Source organism: Loxodonta africana, chromosome 25 (assembly GCF_030014295.1).
Source record: "Loxodonta africana isolate mLoxAfr1 chromosome 25, mLoxAfr1.hap2, whole genome shotgun sequence".
Lineage (NCBI taxonomy): Eukaryota > Metazoa > Chordata > Mammalia > Proboscidea > Elephantidae > Loxodonta > Loxodonta africana.
Window position 1 is genome coordinate 52424248 of NC_087366.1, and position 18067 is coordinate 52442314.

General features: G+C 46.5%; 1 protein-coding gene and 1 pseudogene across 1 annotated transcript in view; one reads left to right on the forward strand and one right to left on the reverse strand.

The window, feature by feature from the left end:
- Positions 1-2751: 2751 nt before the first annotated feature.
- On the reverse strand, positions 2752-5995 carry LOC100664087 (suppressor of cytokine signaling 6-like; annotated as a pseudogene).
- A 357-nt stretch (positions 5996-6352) lies between these two features.
- Positions 6353-18067, forward strand: part of LOC100676509 (calpain-8) — an 86072-nt gene continuing 74357 nt past the window's right edge. The window contains exon 1 of the mRNA XM_064276954.1: positions 6353-6589. Within this exon, the coding sequence (XP_064133024.1) occupies positions 6353-6589 (237 nt within the window). The remainder of the gene's footprint in view (positions 6590-18067) is intronic.

Genomic DNA, 18067 nt, shown 5'->3' on the forward strand with positions numbered 1-18067 from the left:
TCCTCCAAGGGGGTGGGGCCAGAGCTGAATCCTTCTGGTGCTGGTTTGATCCCTTGAAGGTCAATCTGGCCTTGAATTTCTGATGAAGTCTAGTGTTATGGATTGAACTGTGTCCTGCAAGAATGTGTGTCAACTTGGCTAGGCCATGATTCCCAGTATTGTGTGGTTGTCCACCATTTTGTGATTTGGCTTGGTTATCCTATGTGTTGTAAATCCTAACCTCTATGATATTAACGGAAGCCTTGATGGCGCAGTGGTTAAGGCTATGCCTGCTGACAAAAAAGGTTGGCAGTTTGAATCCACCAGCTGCTCCTTGGAAACCCTGTGGGGCAGGTCTACTCTGTCCTATAGGGTCTGTATGAGTCGGACTCGACGGCAACGGGTATGATGCTAATGAGACAGAGTATAGGCAGTTATGCTAATGAGGCAGGATTCAATCTACAGGATTAGGTTGTATTTCGAGTCAATCTCTTTTGAGATACAAAAGAGAGGATTGAGTAGAGAGGAGAGGGGCCCCCTACCACTGAGAAATAATAGGCTTTGGATCCGTGGTTCCTGCACTGAGAAGCTCCTAGACCAGGGGAAGATTGATGACAAGGACCTTCCGCCAAAGCTGACAGAGAGAGAAAGCCTTCCCCTGGAGCTGGCACCCTGAACTTGGACTTCTGACCTCCTAGACTGTGAGAGAATAAACTTCTATTTGTTAAAGCCACCCGCTTGTGATATTTCTGTTATAGCAGCACTAGATAACCAAGACATCTAGGAAACCACATTTTATCCTGGACCTCAGGGAAACAGACTCTTTTTTCTGCTTGCCCAGGCTGCCCCCCTAACTGAGGGTTTAGTGCATGGACTGTCACGGATGCACAAGGTCGGAGCTGGAGGCCTCAGAGGTGAGCTGGTTCAGAGAGTCTCAGGGCATGGTCCTTGGCCCCCTTCATCACTGGGGTATGGTTTAAAAGCTGCGGATTCCTGAGTTTTACCTCGGATCTACTGAATCAGAAGTTATTTTTAGATGGGGGCAGTGGCAGGGCCCACCAGGGAGTCAGTATTTTAAGCAAGTGCCCCAGGGCACACTCTATTAGTGCTCTGTGGCTCCTTCCACAAGTTATAACAAACTTGGTGGCTTAAAATGGCAGTTTATTCTCTCACAGTTCTGGAGGCCAGAAGTCTGAAATTGCTTTCACTGGGCAAGCCAAAGGGCTGATGTGACCTCTTTTTCTCTGGAACCTTTAGCAGAGAATCAATTCCTTGCCTCTTCCTGCTTCTGGTGGCTGCCGTCATTCCTCGGCTTGTCGCCACGTCACGCCAATTTCTGCCCATGGTCACTTCGCTTCTTCCTCTTCTGTGTGTGTGTCTGCCTTAGTCACAGGGCCCTTGTAATTGCATTTAGAGACCAGAGCAAAGATGTCACCCTGAAGACTAAGGTGCGCCTGACCCAAGCCATGGTATTTTCAATCGCATCATATGCATGTGAAAGCTGGACAGTGAATAAGGAAGACCGAAGAAGAGTTGATGCCTGTGAATTGTGGTGCTGGAGAAGAATATTGAATATACCATGGACTGCCTAAAGAACGAACAAATCTGTCTTGGAAGAAGTACAACCAGAATGCTCCTCAGAAGCAAGGATGGAGAGACTGCATCTTACATACTTTGGACATGTTGTCAGGAGCGAGCAGTCCCTGGAGAAGGACATCATGCTTGGGAGAGTACGGGGTCAGCGGAAAAGAGGAAGACCCTACGAGGTGGATTGACACAGTGGCTGCAACAATGAGCTCAAGCGTAACAACAATTGTAAGGATGGCTCAGGACCAGGCAGCGATTAGTTCTGTTGTGCACAGGGTTGCTATGAGTCGGAACTGACTCGACGGCACCTAACAACAACAACAACAGGCCATCCAGGATCATCTCTCCATCTTAAGATCCTTAACTTAGTCACACCTGCAAAGACCCTTTTCCCAAATGAGATAATATTTCCAAATTCTATGGCTTAGGACCTCATATCTTCGGGAGGCCACTTTCCAGCCTACCACACACACTAGTTTGAAAATCGCTGAGCTGGTCCACATTCTCACATTCTCAGGGTAGATTTTATTATTATTATTTTTTTCAGTTGCCATGGAGTCGGCTCTGACTCTTGGTGACTTCACGTGTGCAGAGTACAGCTGTGCTTCACGGGGTTTCCAAGGCTGTGTGGACCTTCTGCAAGGAGATCACCAGCTCTCTCTTCTGAGGCACCTCTGGGTGGGCTCAAATCACTTACCTATTTGCACCACCAAGGGACCCTGGGTAGACTAAGACAGAGGAAATTGGAGCCCAGAGAGAAGTAATCAACGCAAGGTCACCCAGCCTGTAGTTATTTTCTTAGATGAGAACCCAAGATTCCGGATTCCCAGGCCTTCTCTTTCTGGTCCTAGTTTGTAGGGATAATGATACTGGATATTTACTGTTTCTTTCTTTTTTTCCATTCTGTAAGTTTTCACTCAACTTTACTTAGGGTCGAATACACATGAGATGTGCTTTTCACGCATAAAAACCGCAGCAGCTAGTAGCAAAGCACTTGGAGAGGGGCTTAAGGAGAACCTGAGAATTTACACTGTGATTATTCTGCACATAGACAACAGATAATTCACACTTCCCAAGCTCCAGACTTCCCCTTTGAAAAAACCAAAATAAATCCAAGATACCTTGCGGACACTTCCCCCACCCCTAGACAAGCTGATGACTCTTCTACCCAGAAAACTGAAACAGTTACGGCAGCAAAGGATTTTGATAGCAATGAACGTTTGCAAACGGCATTTCCATCTCTTTCCTTGTTCCCAAAGTGCAATTTCCAGGGTCTTCAATCTTTCCATAGTGCTTCTCCTGTAGCTAGTCCTTCATTTTGTGTGGCAGAGGCAGTTTCTGGAGGAAGGCTATCCTGGTGTACTGCCGTATCACACAAGGGCCAGGTACTCACTGCAGGGAGCGCACCTTCGCAGAGTGGACACCCAAGGCTGCGACTAACAAAAGCACTGTTCTCAGAGTCCCTGATTGAGTGTTCAGGGACACAGACTGTCGACCTGTATCCTTCCACATCCGGCTGCTCATAGAAGCAAAACCTGCCATTCTAGTGCATGATCCTAGTGTGAAGGAAGTGTTTTGCCATCGGAGCGGAAGCCCAAGCATAAAAGGTGATGGTGCTCAGAACTGTCCCGGGTGAGAGGAGCCACCTGGCATGTTCGCTAGCTTCCCGTCTTGCCTCCCAGAGAGTGATCATCCCTGGTACCATCCTAGTTTTAGCTCCTCGGTGAGGCTTGTCACCACCAGAGGTCCACTACTTGGCACTGAGTCGTAGACTCTTGCTACCCCAGGAGCAGAACTGGATCAAAATTCAAAGGATAGGACACATGTTCAGACATGTGGGCACCTGTGCCAGGGAGTCCGCTGAAGTTCCTTTGGCTGTGGTGGCTCTACATTGGAGGTATCAACATGGGAGTGGATGACGTCCTGGTGCCGTGCTCTCAGGCTTGGCAACAGGACCCCTGTGTGCCAAACAGCAAGCCACTCACCTGCAGGCCCACAGAGAAGTGCTGGGCGCACACAGGTCCTGGTCTACCTGACTCTCATCTTCAGGAAAGAGCTCCTCTCCCTGGAGGAGGGACTGCAGAGACTTCCTTGGGGGTGGAGCTGTCCAGACAGTAGCTCCACAACCTTTCCAGGGGATTCCTCCCCTCACCTGAAGTCCTGAATCCAATGACAACAGGCACGTGTTCGTCAAGGTGAAGGTCCAGATCCCTGTTGCGAGATTCTGTGCTCGTCAGGGAGCCGTCTGCCCTTGGCACACACTCTCAGGCTGTGGGCCATGGAAATCCTTCTGGACCCACCGAGGGCTGGACTGGGCCTGGAGGAGTGGATCAGGGCTTTGACCTTCACCTCCATCTTGATGGATGTCTTCTTGGAGTTTTGGGCCGCGAAGTCCACAGGGCTGGACTCCAGTGGTGATTTTGACTGAGGCCAACCCTATGGGCCTTTGGGCCCTCAAGTCGTTGAAGACCATCAGAGCCAGGAGAAGGAGGTGCCCTCCTTGGCCAAGCTCCCAGAGGGCGCACTGCCCTTGCCTCTCTGCTTCTGTTTCACAGAAAGCCGCCTTTTTAGTGTACCCATGAAGTTTTCACTTTTTGATCCATTTTTTCCACTTTTTTTTATTTTCACTGTTGATATCACAGCTGGCCATATCTTTACTGTAGCAGCTACTGTCTAGTCATCTGGTGCTGCTATAACAGAAGTACTACAAGTGGATGGCAGGCTAGGAGGCTAGAGGTCTGAATTCACGGAGCCAGCTCCAGGGAAAGGCTATCTTTCTCTGTCGGTTCTGGGGAAAGGTCCTTGTCATCAATCTTCTCCTGGTTGAGGAGCTTCTCAGCCTAGGGACCCCCGGATCCAAAGGACATGCTCTGTTCCTGGCACTACCTTCTTGGTGGTATGAAGTCCCCCGTCTCTCTCTCTTGCTTCTTCTCTCTTTTGTATCTCAAAAGAGATTGACCTAAAACAACCTAATCTTGTAGATTGAGTCCTGCCTTATTAACATCATTGAGGTAGGATTTACAGCACGTAGGAAAATCACATCAGATGACAACGTGGTAGACAATCACACAATATTGGAAATCATGGTCTAGTCAAGTTGACAGATATTTTGGGGGGACACGATTGAATCCATGACAGCTACCAAATAAGGGATCATCTTTCCCCAAATCTCTGGCAAGTGCAGGTTGTTACACTACCATGAAATCACTTTCATCTTTACTTTTATTCAAGTTGAAAGATTTCCGGAAGGTTTTAAGACTAATTTTCTTCTTTATGACTAGTCACCTAAGCCAGGGGGATCCATTTCTCTCTGGGATATTGTCCCCGAACATCTGAAGAGGCCGCCGTGCTGTCTCTATGTATTTTTCCAGCTTCATTTAATCTCTGGAGCTGTTTTCTGCTAGAAAATTTCGGGGTGGAGTAGTGACCCCTTTAGGGTTCACTGTGGTTCAGGTCATGGTTTGCCTCCCAGGCCTTCCAAGATACTCTCCTCTCTTTAATGCCGGCTTGTGTCTTCTCTGACTCTGAAGACTCTGCTGCTGAGGAAGACGGGACAGCTGCTGCTCCCCAAACTAATTCTCCAAATGCAATGCCCTCCGAGCCAGTACGTTCGCATGTGGCAGCACGTTCTGGGAGAGGCCCTATCCTGCTGGTCCTCAGCCCTGGCCCCGGAGCAAGGTCTGGGCCCGCTCGCCCTGGCTGTACTGCCTGGCCTGGCCTGGAGGTCCACAGGATGAGACAGGCAGACCTGCAGGCCCCGGCTCCTGGCTCCCAGCTCCCAGGTCACTCGGGCAACAAGGGTCTGCGGGCTGGGATGCGGTGGGCACCTGAGTGTTTCTTATTTACTATTCTAAGCCAATTACATGTACTATCTCATCACTCTTCCAAAGCATCCTATGAAGTAGGCCCTATGTTATCTTCCACTTTACAGAGGAGAAAAATTAAAGGGCAGAGAGATAAACAACTTGCCCAAGGTGAGGGAGCTAATTAATGGTGGAGCTGGGAAGGAAACCCAGACAGTCAGATGCCAAAACCTTCATCTGTAGGTTCAACAACCTCCAGGTAGACTTAGGCTGACTCTGTCCGTGAATTACCCTTCTTGGATAGTTTTGCCCTAAGTCCCTGGGTGGTGTAAACAGCTAATACTTGGCTACTAAAAAAAAGGTTGGAGGTTTGAGTCCACCCAGATGCTCCTTGGAAGAAAGGCCCGGTGATCTACTTCCAAAAACTCAGCCATTGAAAACCCTGTGGAGCACAGGTCTACCCTGACACACATGGGGGCATCATGAGTTGGAATTAATGCAACAGCAGCTGGTTGCTGTTTAGCAAACATGGAAGCAAGCTTCTTTGGAAGGAAAGAAGCCTCCCTTAACCACTTGCTGTCCTCATGCTCAGAATTTGCCAGCTCGTGGGTGACAACTTTCCTCATACTGCATGATCTTAGTTGATGGGCACAATGGGAGCCAAGCAGGCCCTCAAAGAGCTAGGGCTGGGTGTGATCCTAATGGGTTTCTTAGGCTAATGGCTTGGGGTGGGCCCTGGAAGACTCTCAGCGTCTTTAATCATCTGCTGAAAGGCAGAGGGAGGGAGGTGGGGCCCGTCCATTTACACCTTGGGTACATATTTGTTCCAGGCCATGACTCATGCCCTGGAGCAGGACCTCAGGTGAAAGGCTGACCTGCTCCACCTCCCTTCAGCTGCCTTATAGCTCCCTTCCCAGTGGGGCAGGACTGTTGAGTGTGCGGAGCAGCCTTGCCCTCCGGTCCACCCAACAGAGCCCACGGCCATGGCAGCCATGGCCGCTGGAGTATCCAAGAAGCGGGCAGTGGCCCAAGGTCTTGGCTCTAACCAGAAAGCTGTGAAATACTTGGGCCAGGACTTTGAGACCTTGAGGCAACAGTGCTTGGACTCAGGGGTCCTGTTTAAGGACCCGGAGTTCCCAGCATGTCCGTCAGCCTTGGGCTACAGGGACTTTGGACCGCATTCTCCACAAACTCAAGGCATCGTCTGGAAACGGCCCACGGTAAGGAAGTGGACTTGTTATTGAGTGTCACAGTGGGTGGAGGGCCCTTGCTTGGGTCAGAAGGAGTGTATTGAGAGGTCATTGCTCTGGATCTGAAGTTCCTGGACCCCATATTTCAGAAAGCTTCTACCCCTCCTCCCCCCGCCCATTTTTAAAATCCCTTTAGTGAGGAGCCCTGGTGACACAGTGGTTCAGAGCTTGGCTGAGAACCAAAAGGTCAGCAGTTCGAATCCTCTAGCCGCTCCTTGGAAACCCTCTGATGCAGTTCTACACTGCCCTGTAGGGTCACTGTGAGTCGGAATCAACTCCACGGCAATGGGTTTTTAGTGGGGTATACAGGGAAGGGCATGTCAAGATGCTCGCCATTTGTTTGAAACCAGACAAATTGGATTGGAGTCCTGGCTCTGGCATTTTGTGTGTGTGTAGCCTTGGGGAAATCACTTGACCTCTGTGAGCCTCAGTTTACTCATCTGTAAAATGGTGCTGTTGTTAGTTGCCGTCGAGTGAACTCTGAATCATGACGACACCACGTACAACTGAAGGAATTGTTGCCTGGTGTTGCGCCATCTTCATGATCATTGGTATGCTTGAGTCAATTGTTGCAGGCACTTGTATTTTGAGTGTCTTCCAAGCCAGGGGGCTCATGTTCAAGCACTGTGTTAGACAATATTCTGTTGTGATCCATAGAATTTTCATTGGCTAATTTTCAGAAGTAGATCTCTAGGCCTTTCTTCCTTGTCTGTCTTAGTCTAGAAACTTTGTGGAAACTTGTCTACCCTGGTGACCCTGCTGGTATTTGAACTATTGGTGATATAGCTTCCAGCATCACAGTAGCACACAAACCACCACAATAAGACTTATTTTACAGGGTTGCATAGTAGGTACAAAATACACAGTAGGTATTATGGCACAGGCCTCCTGGGGTAGCCCACAACAGAACCAATCAATGCTAGATGCTGTCAGTCCTAGGGCAAACTGTGACGTCATTGCTGAAAGGGGCAGGGCGGCTTGCAGTTATCAACTGCCATTGTTCCATCAGGGCTGGTGGGTAGGATGGTGGGGGCAGTGGATCCATGAATGCAGATGGAAGTCAGGGGTCATGAGTGCTGCTATTGATGCCAACCAAAGCTCAAGGGTAGGGCATAGAGAACTGTCAACCCCAGTTCCCGTCCCACATCTTTCAGCTGTTTAACCTTGGCCCAGGTACTTACTGTGTGGCCCTTAGCAAGTGACTTGAGCTTTGAATCTCAGGGACAAGGCTCCTGTCTTAGTTATCTAGTGCTGCTGTAACAGAAATACCACAAGTGAATGGTTTTAACAAACAGAAATTTATTCTGTCATAGTTTAGGAAGCCAGAAGTCCAAATTCAGGGTGCCAGCTCCAGGGGATGGCTTTCTCTCTCTGTCAACTTTGGGGGAAGGTCCTTGTCTTCAATCTTTCCCTGGTCTAGGAGGTTCTCAGCACAGAGACCCCAGGTCCAAGGGATGCGCTCTGCTCCTGGCACTTTTTTCTTGGTGATATGAGATCCCTTTCCTCTCTGCTTGCTTCTCTCATTTATATCTCAAAAGAGATTGACTCAAGATATAACCTAATCCTGTAGATTGAGTCCTGCCTCATTGGCATAACTGCCTCTAATCCTGCCTCATTAACATCACAGAAGTTAGGATTTACAGCACATAGGATAATCACATCAGGTGACAAAATGGTGAACAGTCACACAATACTGGGAATCATGGCCTAGCCAAGTTGACGCACATTTTTGGGGGACATGATTCAATCCATAACAGCTCCCCTCCACACAGTGTGGTTGTAAGACTTGAGATGATCCATGTGAAGTGCCCTGTCCTGTGTCTGTCACCTAACAAAGTCTTAAAAGAGGGGGCTATTCCATGCACCCACTCCATGCTCTTGGGTGGGGCTCCTTTTGTCTTCTAGGCCACAATGGGGAAATCAAGTCACAGCACCTATTTTACTGGAAGTGGTTGAAAAGGGAGGATAAGGAAAGAACAATTCTTTTGAAATGGTTGAAATCACACCAGCCATCTCTATCCTTCTGCTTTCATCCTATCAAGAATTCCACAACAGCTTCCACCTTCATCCTGCCTCCCCACTGCCACCAAGCCCATCTTACCACCCTTTCTCTGAAAACTATGGGGCTACCCTGCAACATTGGTGAACCCTAGATCAGGAGTGATGGTTTTATATTCTAATTTCAGAGTTCACAGCCACATTTCATTTCAACAGTGTTTTGAGCCTCTGTTTTGTGCTAGGCATTGGCTCTGCCCTGTTTGGAAAGGCGATGTGGGGAGGAGTGAGCTGTGGTCTCATCTCTGATGGAGATGATGAGGAGACAGACATGTGACTAGAGGATTGATGGCCCGGGCAGAATAAGTAGGCAAAAACCCTGGTGGTGTAGTGGTTAAGTGCTACGGCTGCTAACCAAAGGGTCGGCGGTTCAAATCCGCCAGGAACTCCTTGGAAACTGTATGTGGCAGCTCTACTCTGTCATATAGGGTCGCTATGAGTCAGAATCGACTTGATGGCATTGGGTTTGTTTGTTCTTTTTTTTTTTTTTGTAAACGGAGTCATTGACAAGGGGCTATAGGAACCTGGGATGTTACCATCGCATCCAGACAGACTTCATAGAGGTGAGAGCATTCTATTGGAATTGAAGGATCCCAAGGGTTTGGGGTTGGGAGCTTGGGGGATTTCACTTACAGACCAAAGCTCGGTATCAGTTAACCTTTGCCTAGTTTTCTGCTTTCCTTTGAGATTCTTAAAGCCCCTACCTTCTCAACCCCATTGCCCCTTCTTCCCAAACCATGTCTTCACCTGGTCTCACTGTCCACGTAAATACAGTAATGACTAGATGTGCTGATTGTGCCTCTCCACAGAAGATACAAAATTCAAAGGATGAGCAGAGGAACCTTATTAATGTGGAACTGAAGAACTCCTATTGTTTGCAGTTTTCAGACACTTACTTGTTGAATAAATAAACATATGGCAAAATTTGGCCTCTCCGTCTTCAATCATCAATGAAGGATTATCACATGGCTGCTGTAGGCCAGGCTCATGCTCACACACACAAGGGTACATGGGAGGACACAGCCTTATCCTCTAAGATCTTATAAATCATCAAATAGACTCTCGAGTCCCCAAAGATCCTGATGCTATCTCTATTGGGGATGTGGCTTGGAACCTGGGAAAATCAGTCTGTTCCTAAATGCTTCATTTCTGTCCTCCAAGAGGTCTCACGAAGGACTGCAAGCAGGTTGGGTTGTCCAGAAATCAGATGCATTGCAAGGTCACTTGTGACTTTTGAGGGTGACTTCTTCCTTCTTTAGTTCCCAGGGCTTCAGGCCCACTGCCCAGATGTGGCTCTTATGGCCCTGGTTCTCAAAAAGATGTCAATTTTCACCTGGTTTTGGGGGAAAGGCGATGAGATGGCCTGAATATATATGGATACATGTTTTTGCCCTCTCAATAATAAACTGGATATTTAGATGTTTTCTGAAATCACAAAATTTGACATTTTGTCCCTGCTGGGTATTTCCGCCTGTCTTTAATCTGCTGAGTAAGAGGTTGACTTGTGCTCTTGTCTCAAGGGTTAGGAGACAATACTGCCTGACGAAGATCTCAAGTTCAACCATAGGTTCTCAGGATGTGCTGTTGGCCATTCAAGATCCTAGAGCAATTTTTTCCACTAGCAATGGGTAAGAACAATTCTACCGCAAACAAAATGGCGATCTGTGTGTGATCAGGGACCTCTCTAGGCAGCTGCTTCTCTGTAGCCCTCATTTCCCAGCTTCCCCACTGTGCTGGGTCAATGCCCAGCCAGGGCCCCTGCAGTTGGAGGAATGCCCAGTGTGAGCGGGCCCTACTGCAGCCCAGTCAGTGATATTCTCCTCTAAAGTGTCCACTTTTGGGCAGTTAAGTAGTTTATTGATCCAAAGGAGAAATAGAGAGAGGAGTGAGGCAATGTCAGCTGCATAATAAAGAGCTGTGAAATAACCAACCCAAGTTAAAAGAAACATTGAGACGCTAAATTGCTGGGAGAACGCTAGGATAAGGACAAGGTTGGCTTCCATTCTTCCTCCATCCACTGCCTCTTGGGTTAGTGACTCTAGAGTTTTCAATTCAACAATGATTTTTTGAGTGCTGGTCATGTGCAGGTGCTAGAGAGGAGCCTTCGTGGAGCTTCAGCTAGCTAGGGAGATAGTGGACAAGCAGGCAACTGACAGGCAACAGAGTGGTTAAGAGCATGGGTTGGGCAACACATGGATCAGGGTTTTGGTTCCCTCTCTGCCATTTATAGCTGTATGGCCATGGGTATGTTCCAACTTCCCCAAGACTCAGTTCCCACATCTATAAAATGGGAATGATGATATTACCACCTCACTGAGTTATTGTGAGGCTGGAATGAGAGAATGGGTTTAGCACAGTGGCTGGCACGTAATACATACTTAATATAATGAGCTGCCACTAGCTATTATCACAAGGCTGAATGTCCAGAGTGTGAAACAGACATCTGAACACAATGTTATGGGAGTTCAGGGGAAGGAACAGTTAAGTTTAACTCTGGAATTGGGGCAGGTTAATTCCTGGAGACATTTGAGCTGGGCTTGATGGAAGGAGAATCGTGATAGAGACCCAGGAGAACTCTATCCCAGACAGAAGACAAAGATGTGAGCAAAGTCATGAGATTATGCAAGTATATTCAGAGAAAGGCAGTTGTTAGCTGCTGTTGAGTTGGCCCCCGACTCACGGTGACCCCAGGCACAACAAAATGAAATGCTGCCTATCCTGCCCTGTCCCCATGATCATTTGGGGATTGGACTATTTGATCCACAGGATTTTTCCTTGGCTGACTTTTTTAAAATTGTACTTTAGGTGAAAGTTTACAGCTCAAGTTAATTTCTTATACAAAAATTTATACACATACTGTTATGTGACACTAGTTGCAATCCCTGTAATGTGACACTACACTTCCCTTTCCACCCCAGGTTTCCCCATGTCCATCCAACCAGCTTCTGTCCCTTTCTGCTTTCTCTTCCTGCCTCCAGACAGGAGCCGCCCATTTAGTCTTGTGTGTTTGCTTGAATTAGGAAGTACACTTTTTACGAGTATTATTTTATAGTTTTTTTTTTTTAATCTTTGTCTGAAGAGGTGGCTTTGGGAATGATTTTAGCTCTGGGCTAACAGAGTGTCCAGGGGCCATGTCTTCTGGGGTTACTCCAGTCTCAGTTAGACCACTGAGTCTGGTCTTTGTACGTGAATTTGAGTTTTGCACCACACTTTTATCCTGCTCCATCAGGGGTTCTCTGTTGTGTTCCTTGTCAAGGCGATCACTGGTGGTAGCTGGGCACCATCTATTTATTCTGGTCTCAGGCTGATGGAGTCTCTGGTTTATGTGGCCCTTTTTGTCTCTTGGGCTAATATTTTCCTTAAGTCTTTGGTGTTCTTCATTCACCTTTTCTCCAGGTAGGTTGGGAATGGTTAATGCATCTTAGATGGCTGCTTGTAAGCTTTTAAGACCCCAGATGCCAGTTACCAATGTGGAATGCAGAACATTTTCTTAATAAACTTTGTTATGCCAATTGACCTAGTTGTCCCCCAAAACCATAGTCCCCAGATTCCAGCTCCTGTTACCGTGTCTGTCAAAGTGTTTGGTTGTGTTCAGGAAGCTTCTTAGCTTTGGTTTAGTCCAGTTGTGCTGACTTCCCCTGTATTGTGTGTTGTCCTCCTCTTCACCTAAGATAATTCTTGTCTACTATTTTTATCTAGTTAGTGAATTCCCCCCTTCCTCCCTCCCCACACTCGTAACCATCAAAGAATGTTTTCTTCTGTGTTTAAACCTTTTCTTGAGTTCTTATAATAGTGGTCTCGTACAATATTCATCCGTTTGCGACTGGCCAATTTCACTCAGCATAATGCCTTCCAGATTCATCCATGTTGTGAAATGTTTCTCAGATTCATCATTGGTCTTTATCGTTTTGTAGTGTTCCATTGTGTGTATGTACCATAATTTGTTCATCCACTCATCTGTTGATGGGTACCTAGGTTGTTTCCATCTTTTTGCTGTTGTAAACAGTGTTGCAATGAACATGGGTGTACATATATCTGTTAGTGTAAAGGCTCTTTTTTCTCTAGGATATATTTCAAGGAGTGGGATTGCTGGATCGTATCGTAGTTCTATTTCTAGCTTTTTAAGGGAGTGCCAAATCAATTTCCGAAGTGGTTATACCATTTTACATCCCCACCAGTAGTGTTTATGTGTTCGAGTCTTTCCACGACCTCTCCAACATTTATTATTTTGTGTTTTTTGGATTAGTGCTAGCCTTGTTGGGGTGAGGTAGTATCTCATTGTAGTTTCAATTTGCATTTCTCTTATGGGTAATGAGCATGAGCACTTCCTCACGTGTCTGGTAGCTGCCTGAGTGTCTTCTTTGGGGAAGTGCCTGTTCATATATCCTTTGCCCACTTTTAAATTGGGTTATTTGTCTTTTTGTTGTTGAGGTTTTGCAGAACCTTGTAGATTTTAGAGATTAGGCCCTGATTGAATATGTGGTAGCCAATTTTTTTTTCCTGGCCTGTAGGTTGTCTGTTTACTCTTTTGGTGAATTCTTTCGATGCGCATAAGAGTTTGATTTGTAGGAGCTCCCAGTTACCTAGTTTTGCTTCCGGTATTTGTGCATCGTTAGTTTACGGCTTGTATTCTGTTTACGGCATGTATTAGGGCTCCTAGCATTGTCCTTATTTTTTCTTCCATGATCTTTATCATTTTAGATTTTATATTTAGGGCTTTGATCCATTTCGCATTAGTTTTTGTATGTGGTGTGAGGTATGGGTCTCGTTTCATTTTTTTTCAGGTGGATATCCAGTTATGCCAGCACCATTTGTTAAAGAGGCTGCCTTTTCCCCATTTAATGGACTTTGGGCCTTTGTCAAATATCAGCTCCTCGTTGGCTGACATTTGGAAGTTGCTTGCCAGGCCTTTCTACCTAGTTTATCTTAGTCTGGAAGCTGAGATGAAACCTGTTCAGCATCATAGCTACGCGCAAGCCTCTCCTGATGGGAGAGTGGTAGTTGTGCACGAGATGCATTGGCCTGGAATCAAACTTAGGTCTCCTGCATGTAGGTGAGAATTCTACCACTGAACCACCAATGTCTCCTGAGGAAGATAGTAGTCCTCTGTAATTATAGCAGAGATAGCATTGTGGAAAAGATGGAAACATCAAATGGGGTCAGATTAGAGAGGGTCAGGGCGCTGGGCTAAGGAATGTTGGCATCACTGGTGGTATTGATGATGAAGGTAGTGGCCCGAGCTCCTGAGATGCCAAACCTAGACTCTTGAACATGATCTAATGACTTGGGAGAGCAGTGCTTCCAAGCAGCTGTCATCACAGAGCATGTGAGGCTTTACACCCACTTCCTGCCTCGGATTACTTACTGAAACCCACGTTTTCCTTGTGTCCACCCATCAGAGGCTTAGAAGAGGGTTGAGGAGTTAGTGTTTACAGAGTGTTTTGTCATGCTTACCTGAGTCATAGTAAAATGTTATTACTAAAAAGACATGATTATTACTAAGGAAGAAAAATACAGCACCCCAAGTTTGGATAGGTGGGAGCTCAGCTCTTCACAGGGGTCTACATCTTTTAAACGTCTTATTCCTGGGCTGCCAAACTGCCTTGTGCCTCTGATCTGAACTCCAGCAGAAAATTAGCGTGAAGAGAAGATGTGGGCAAATTCTCCCGGCAGGACACTGAGATGCAGTCTCCCTGCAAAGCGGAGGACTTTGTGTTGCCCCTCAAAGACTCATACAGTTGTGTTAATCAAGGCATTTCTGGGCTGTTTTCTGGGGGTGGGGTGGGGTGAGGAAGGTATTTTGAATCCTATTAACGAATAAAGTAGTAAAATGAACATTCCGTCTCCCGATAAACCCCCTAGCACCATTCTGGATTTAACACTTTCTACTTAAACTGTAGCCTTTGCTAACGAATTTGTTTTCCAGCCCAAACTCAAAACTTTAGCAGAACTTGGTAGACCTATTAGATAAGAGTCTAGTGATCTCATATCGTGTGAGCAGTGTGACATGGGTAATTGAATCTACAGCCCAGGGCACTATTTTGCAAGTGTCAGCAGCATTTTCTGTAGTTAGTAGTCGAAGCCATGGCTTTGGATGATTTCACTGTGAGAGAGTGCTTGGCCATGTTATTACTCCATGAAATGGGAGCAGACCAGAGGGCCTGGGGTGCCCTGATGCTAAGGGGTGAGAAGAGGAGAGGAACCCCTAAAGGAAGCTGAGAAGGAGAATTCAGAGAGGTGAGGAGAAATCAAGAGGGAGGAAGGACTCGGAAGCCAAGGGAGGTGAGAGTCTTCAGAAGGAGGAAATAGGCAACATTATCACTCGTTGAAGAGCAGTAAGGAAGGTTGGACTACAGAAATGCCCTGCCAATTTTGCAAATTCTGTGACTACTGGTGACTTAGGTAAGAGGAGTCTCACAGGAGCTGTGGCTGTAGCAGTCAGACTCAGGGCACTGCTGGGTGAATGGGAGATGGGGAAGAAGGGGCTGTCCTAGGAGGTTTTTGAAGGAAAGAGATGCTCCCAAGCCCCTGTTCGGTGTGTTTCCTTCCCCTCCTTCTCAAGGAAACAACCTCTCCCTTCCTGGTCTTTAAAAAAAATATTGTTGTAAAAATACATATATAACACAACATTTGCCAATTTAATGTTTTCACGTATACAATTTAAGCTCTCACTTTCTTTTAAAATACATTTTTAATTAAAAACATTTTTTTATCCCTTCCTTTTTATTTGTGATTTTTCTCATCTCTCCATCTTTTATGCACCAAGAGAGAACTGCCTGAAGACTGGGAGCTCTCAAGCATTTAGGATTGGAATTTGCAGCTGCCCGCTTTTAAACGCCTAGTCTGTCTGATGCCACTTCTCTCTTTAAATCACCAACAGATACTGCAAAAAAAAAAAAAAAGAGAAAAGAAACCAACAAAACTAAAAGTCCGTCCTTTACAGTGAAGTTATAAAGATCTGTGTGTGCTGATAAGACGTACAAATGGAGGTGGCTATAAAAGGTGGGGGAAAGGGGGACTCATTGGTTAGGGGGCATTGAGCTTACGTTACAGGTGGTGGACATGTTTGGGAGCTGACAGGGGCGAGGAAACCCCAGTGGTGCCACGGTTAAGAGCTATGCTGCTAACCAAAAGGGTGAGCGGTTCAGATCCCCCAGGCGCTCCTTGGGAACTCCACGGGGCAGTTCTACTCTGTCCTATATGGTCGCTATGAGTCAGAATCCACTTGACGGCCTTGGGTTTGGTGTTTTGGATACTGGTGATGGTTTCACAATGTGGCGAGTGAAATTAATGCCAATGAATTGTACATGTAAAACACATTGAAATGGCAAATCTTTGTTTTATGTATATATACACACGTACACGTATATACACACACACACACATATATACACACACACACCCCACAGTGAAAAACGGGTATGCGTATGTATACGTAAATGTGCGTTTATATACAACGACAGTTTCTGGAAACATACGTAAGAAATGTTGACAGTGGGAAATCTAGGATGGGAGGGACTTTCTAAGAAAAAAGTTCATTAACGTGTTTTAAGCTAAAAACAATTCAATGAAATGATATATATATTTAATATACACATATTAAAATATAATATATTTAATATATATATATATATATACACTTAAAAAGCTGCAGCCCAAAGGAGCTGTTTCTACCCCTTTAAGCAGGAGCTGGTGACTTTATATTGGGTGTAGGGCTTCCACTTGGAAGGCTCATTGTCAGACAGCAGAATCCCAGAGCCTAGCTGTTCATTGCTCCGCTGTGACCTGTGGGTCCTGGGTGTCTGCCCTCAGCATCACCCTCTTTGCTTTCCCGTCCTTTTTGATCTACGTTTTTCATCACTATAGGTCCCTGGTGGCACAAATGGTTTGTCCTCAACTACTAATCTAAAGATTGGCGGTTAGAACCCACACAGTGGCACCGCAGAAGATAGGTCTGGTGAACTGCTTCTGCAAAGATTACAGCCATTTGGAAGCCCTGTGGAACGTAGTGCTACTCTGACACACACTGGGTCGCCATGAGTTGGAAGAGGCTCGATGGCAATGGGTTTGGTTTTTTTTTGTTTGTTTGTTTCATCGCTATGGGGTAAAGTAGAAATACTCCTTGTTCTTTGTGGTCAGGCGGTCCATGATGTAGCAGAATTCAGGATGCCTCTGACTAAATGTAGGCTGAGTTCTTTTTCGTCCCTTCGTGGTAAAGGTTTGCCTGGGGCTAGGCAGACCCATCTCTTCATAGGCTGCTCCAGGATGGTGTCTTTCTCATGAACACATCTCATCCGCACCTCACAGTCTTTCAGCCAGAATCCACAGTGGACCTTTCTCAGTTCTCTGCCTTTGTGTATGTAGTCTACGCACCATCATTACACACTCATGATTTTTTTCATGAATATCAGTCTTTGTTTCCCACGTAGACTGAAAGTACTTTGAGATGAAAAAAACCCCATGTACTTCGTGTCTTTCCTATCTGCATTCCACGGTGCTTCTTTCCCCTCCCACCCCCATCCGCCAGGATACAAATAGATCTGTCAGTAGAATGAAGCCAGTTGTCCGCAAGTCAACCCCAACGCGTGGCGACCCCGCGTATGTCAGAGTAGAGCTGTGTCCCATAGGGTTGTCAGTGGCCGATTTGTCAGAATTAGACTGCCTAATCTTTCTTCTGAGATGCCTCTGGGTGGACTTCAATCTCCAACTTTTTGGTTAGTAGTGAGCGTTTAACCGTTTGCATCACTCAGCAAAAAAACCAAACCAAATCCTTTGCTGCCGAGTCAATTCCGACTCACAGTGATCCTATAGGACAGAGTAAACCTGCCCCATAGGGTTTCCAAGGAGAGGCTGGTGGATCTGAACTGCCGACGTTTACGGTTAGCAGCCGAGTTCTTAACCACCGCACCACCAGGGTACTCAACAAATCCGTGCTGGGTGAACAAGGAAAGAGAGAACGCCTGAAGAATGCCTTGTGTGCCAGCCGAGCTCTCGGGTCACAGACCGCCTTTGGGCAGATGCTAGTTTGAGGCAGGTGAGTGGAGGAAGTCTAGGTTGGATGCTGGAACATACAGGAGCTGAGGTCCCCTGTCTGCATATGGCACTTCCTGACACCTCAGTGTTTCCATCAGCAAATGGGATCATTATCACTTAGTCAAATATTTAATGAGCGTCCACAGGGCTCATAGCATTTTGCTAGAGTGCTAAACATTATCCTAATCTTCTCTTTCTGTAAATAGGGGTGTTGTCTAAGTGAATGAGGTCACATTTCAGCACCTTATTATTCCAGCCTTTGCCTTTTTCCTACCTTCCGCCCCCAACACCCACATGGCATGCATAGCAGTAACAACTACTGGTCATCACAGGGCACCTGGCTAGCTCCTGCTCTGGTGC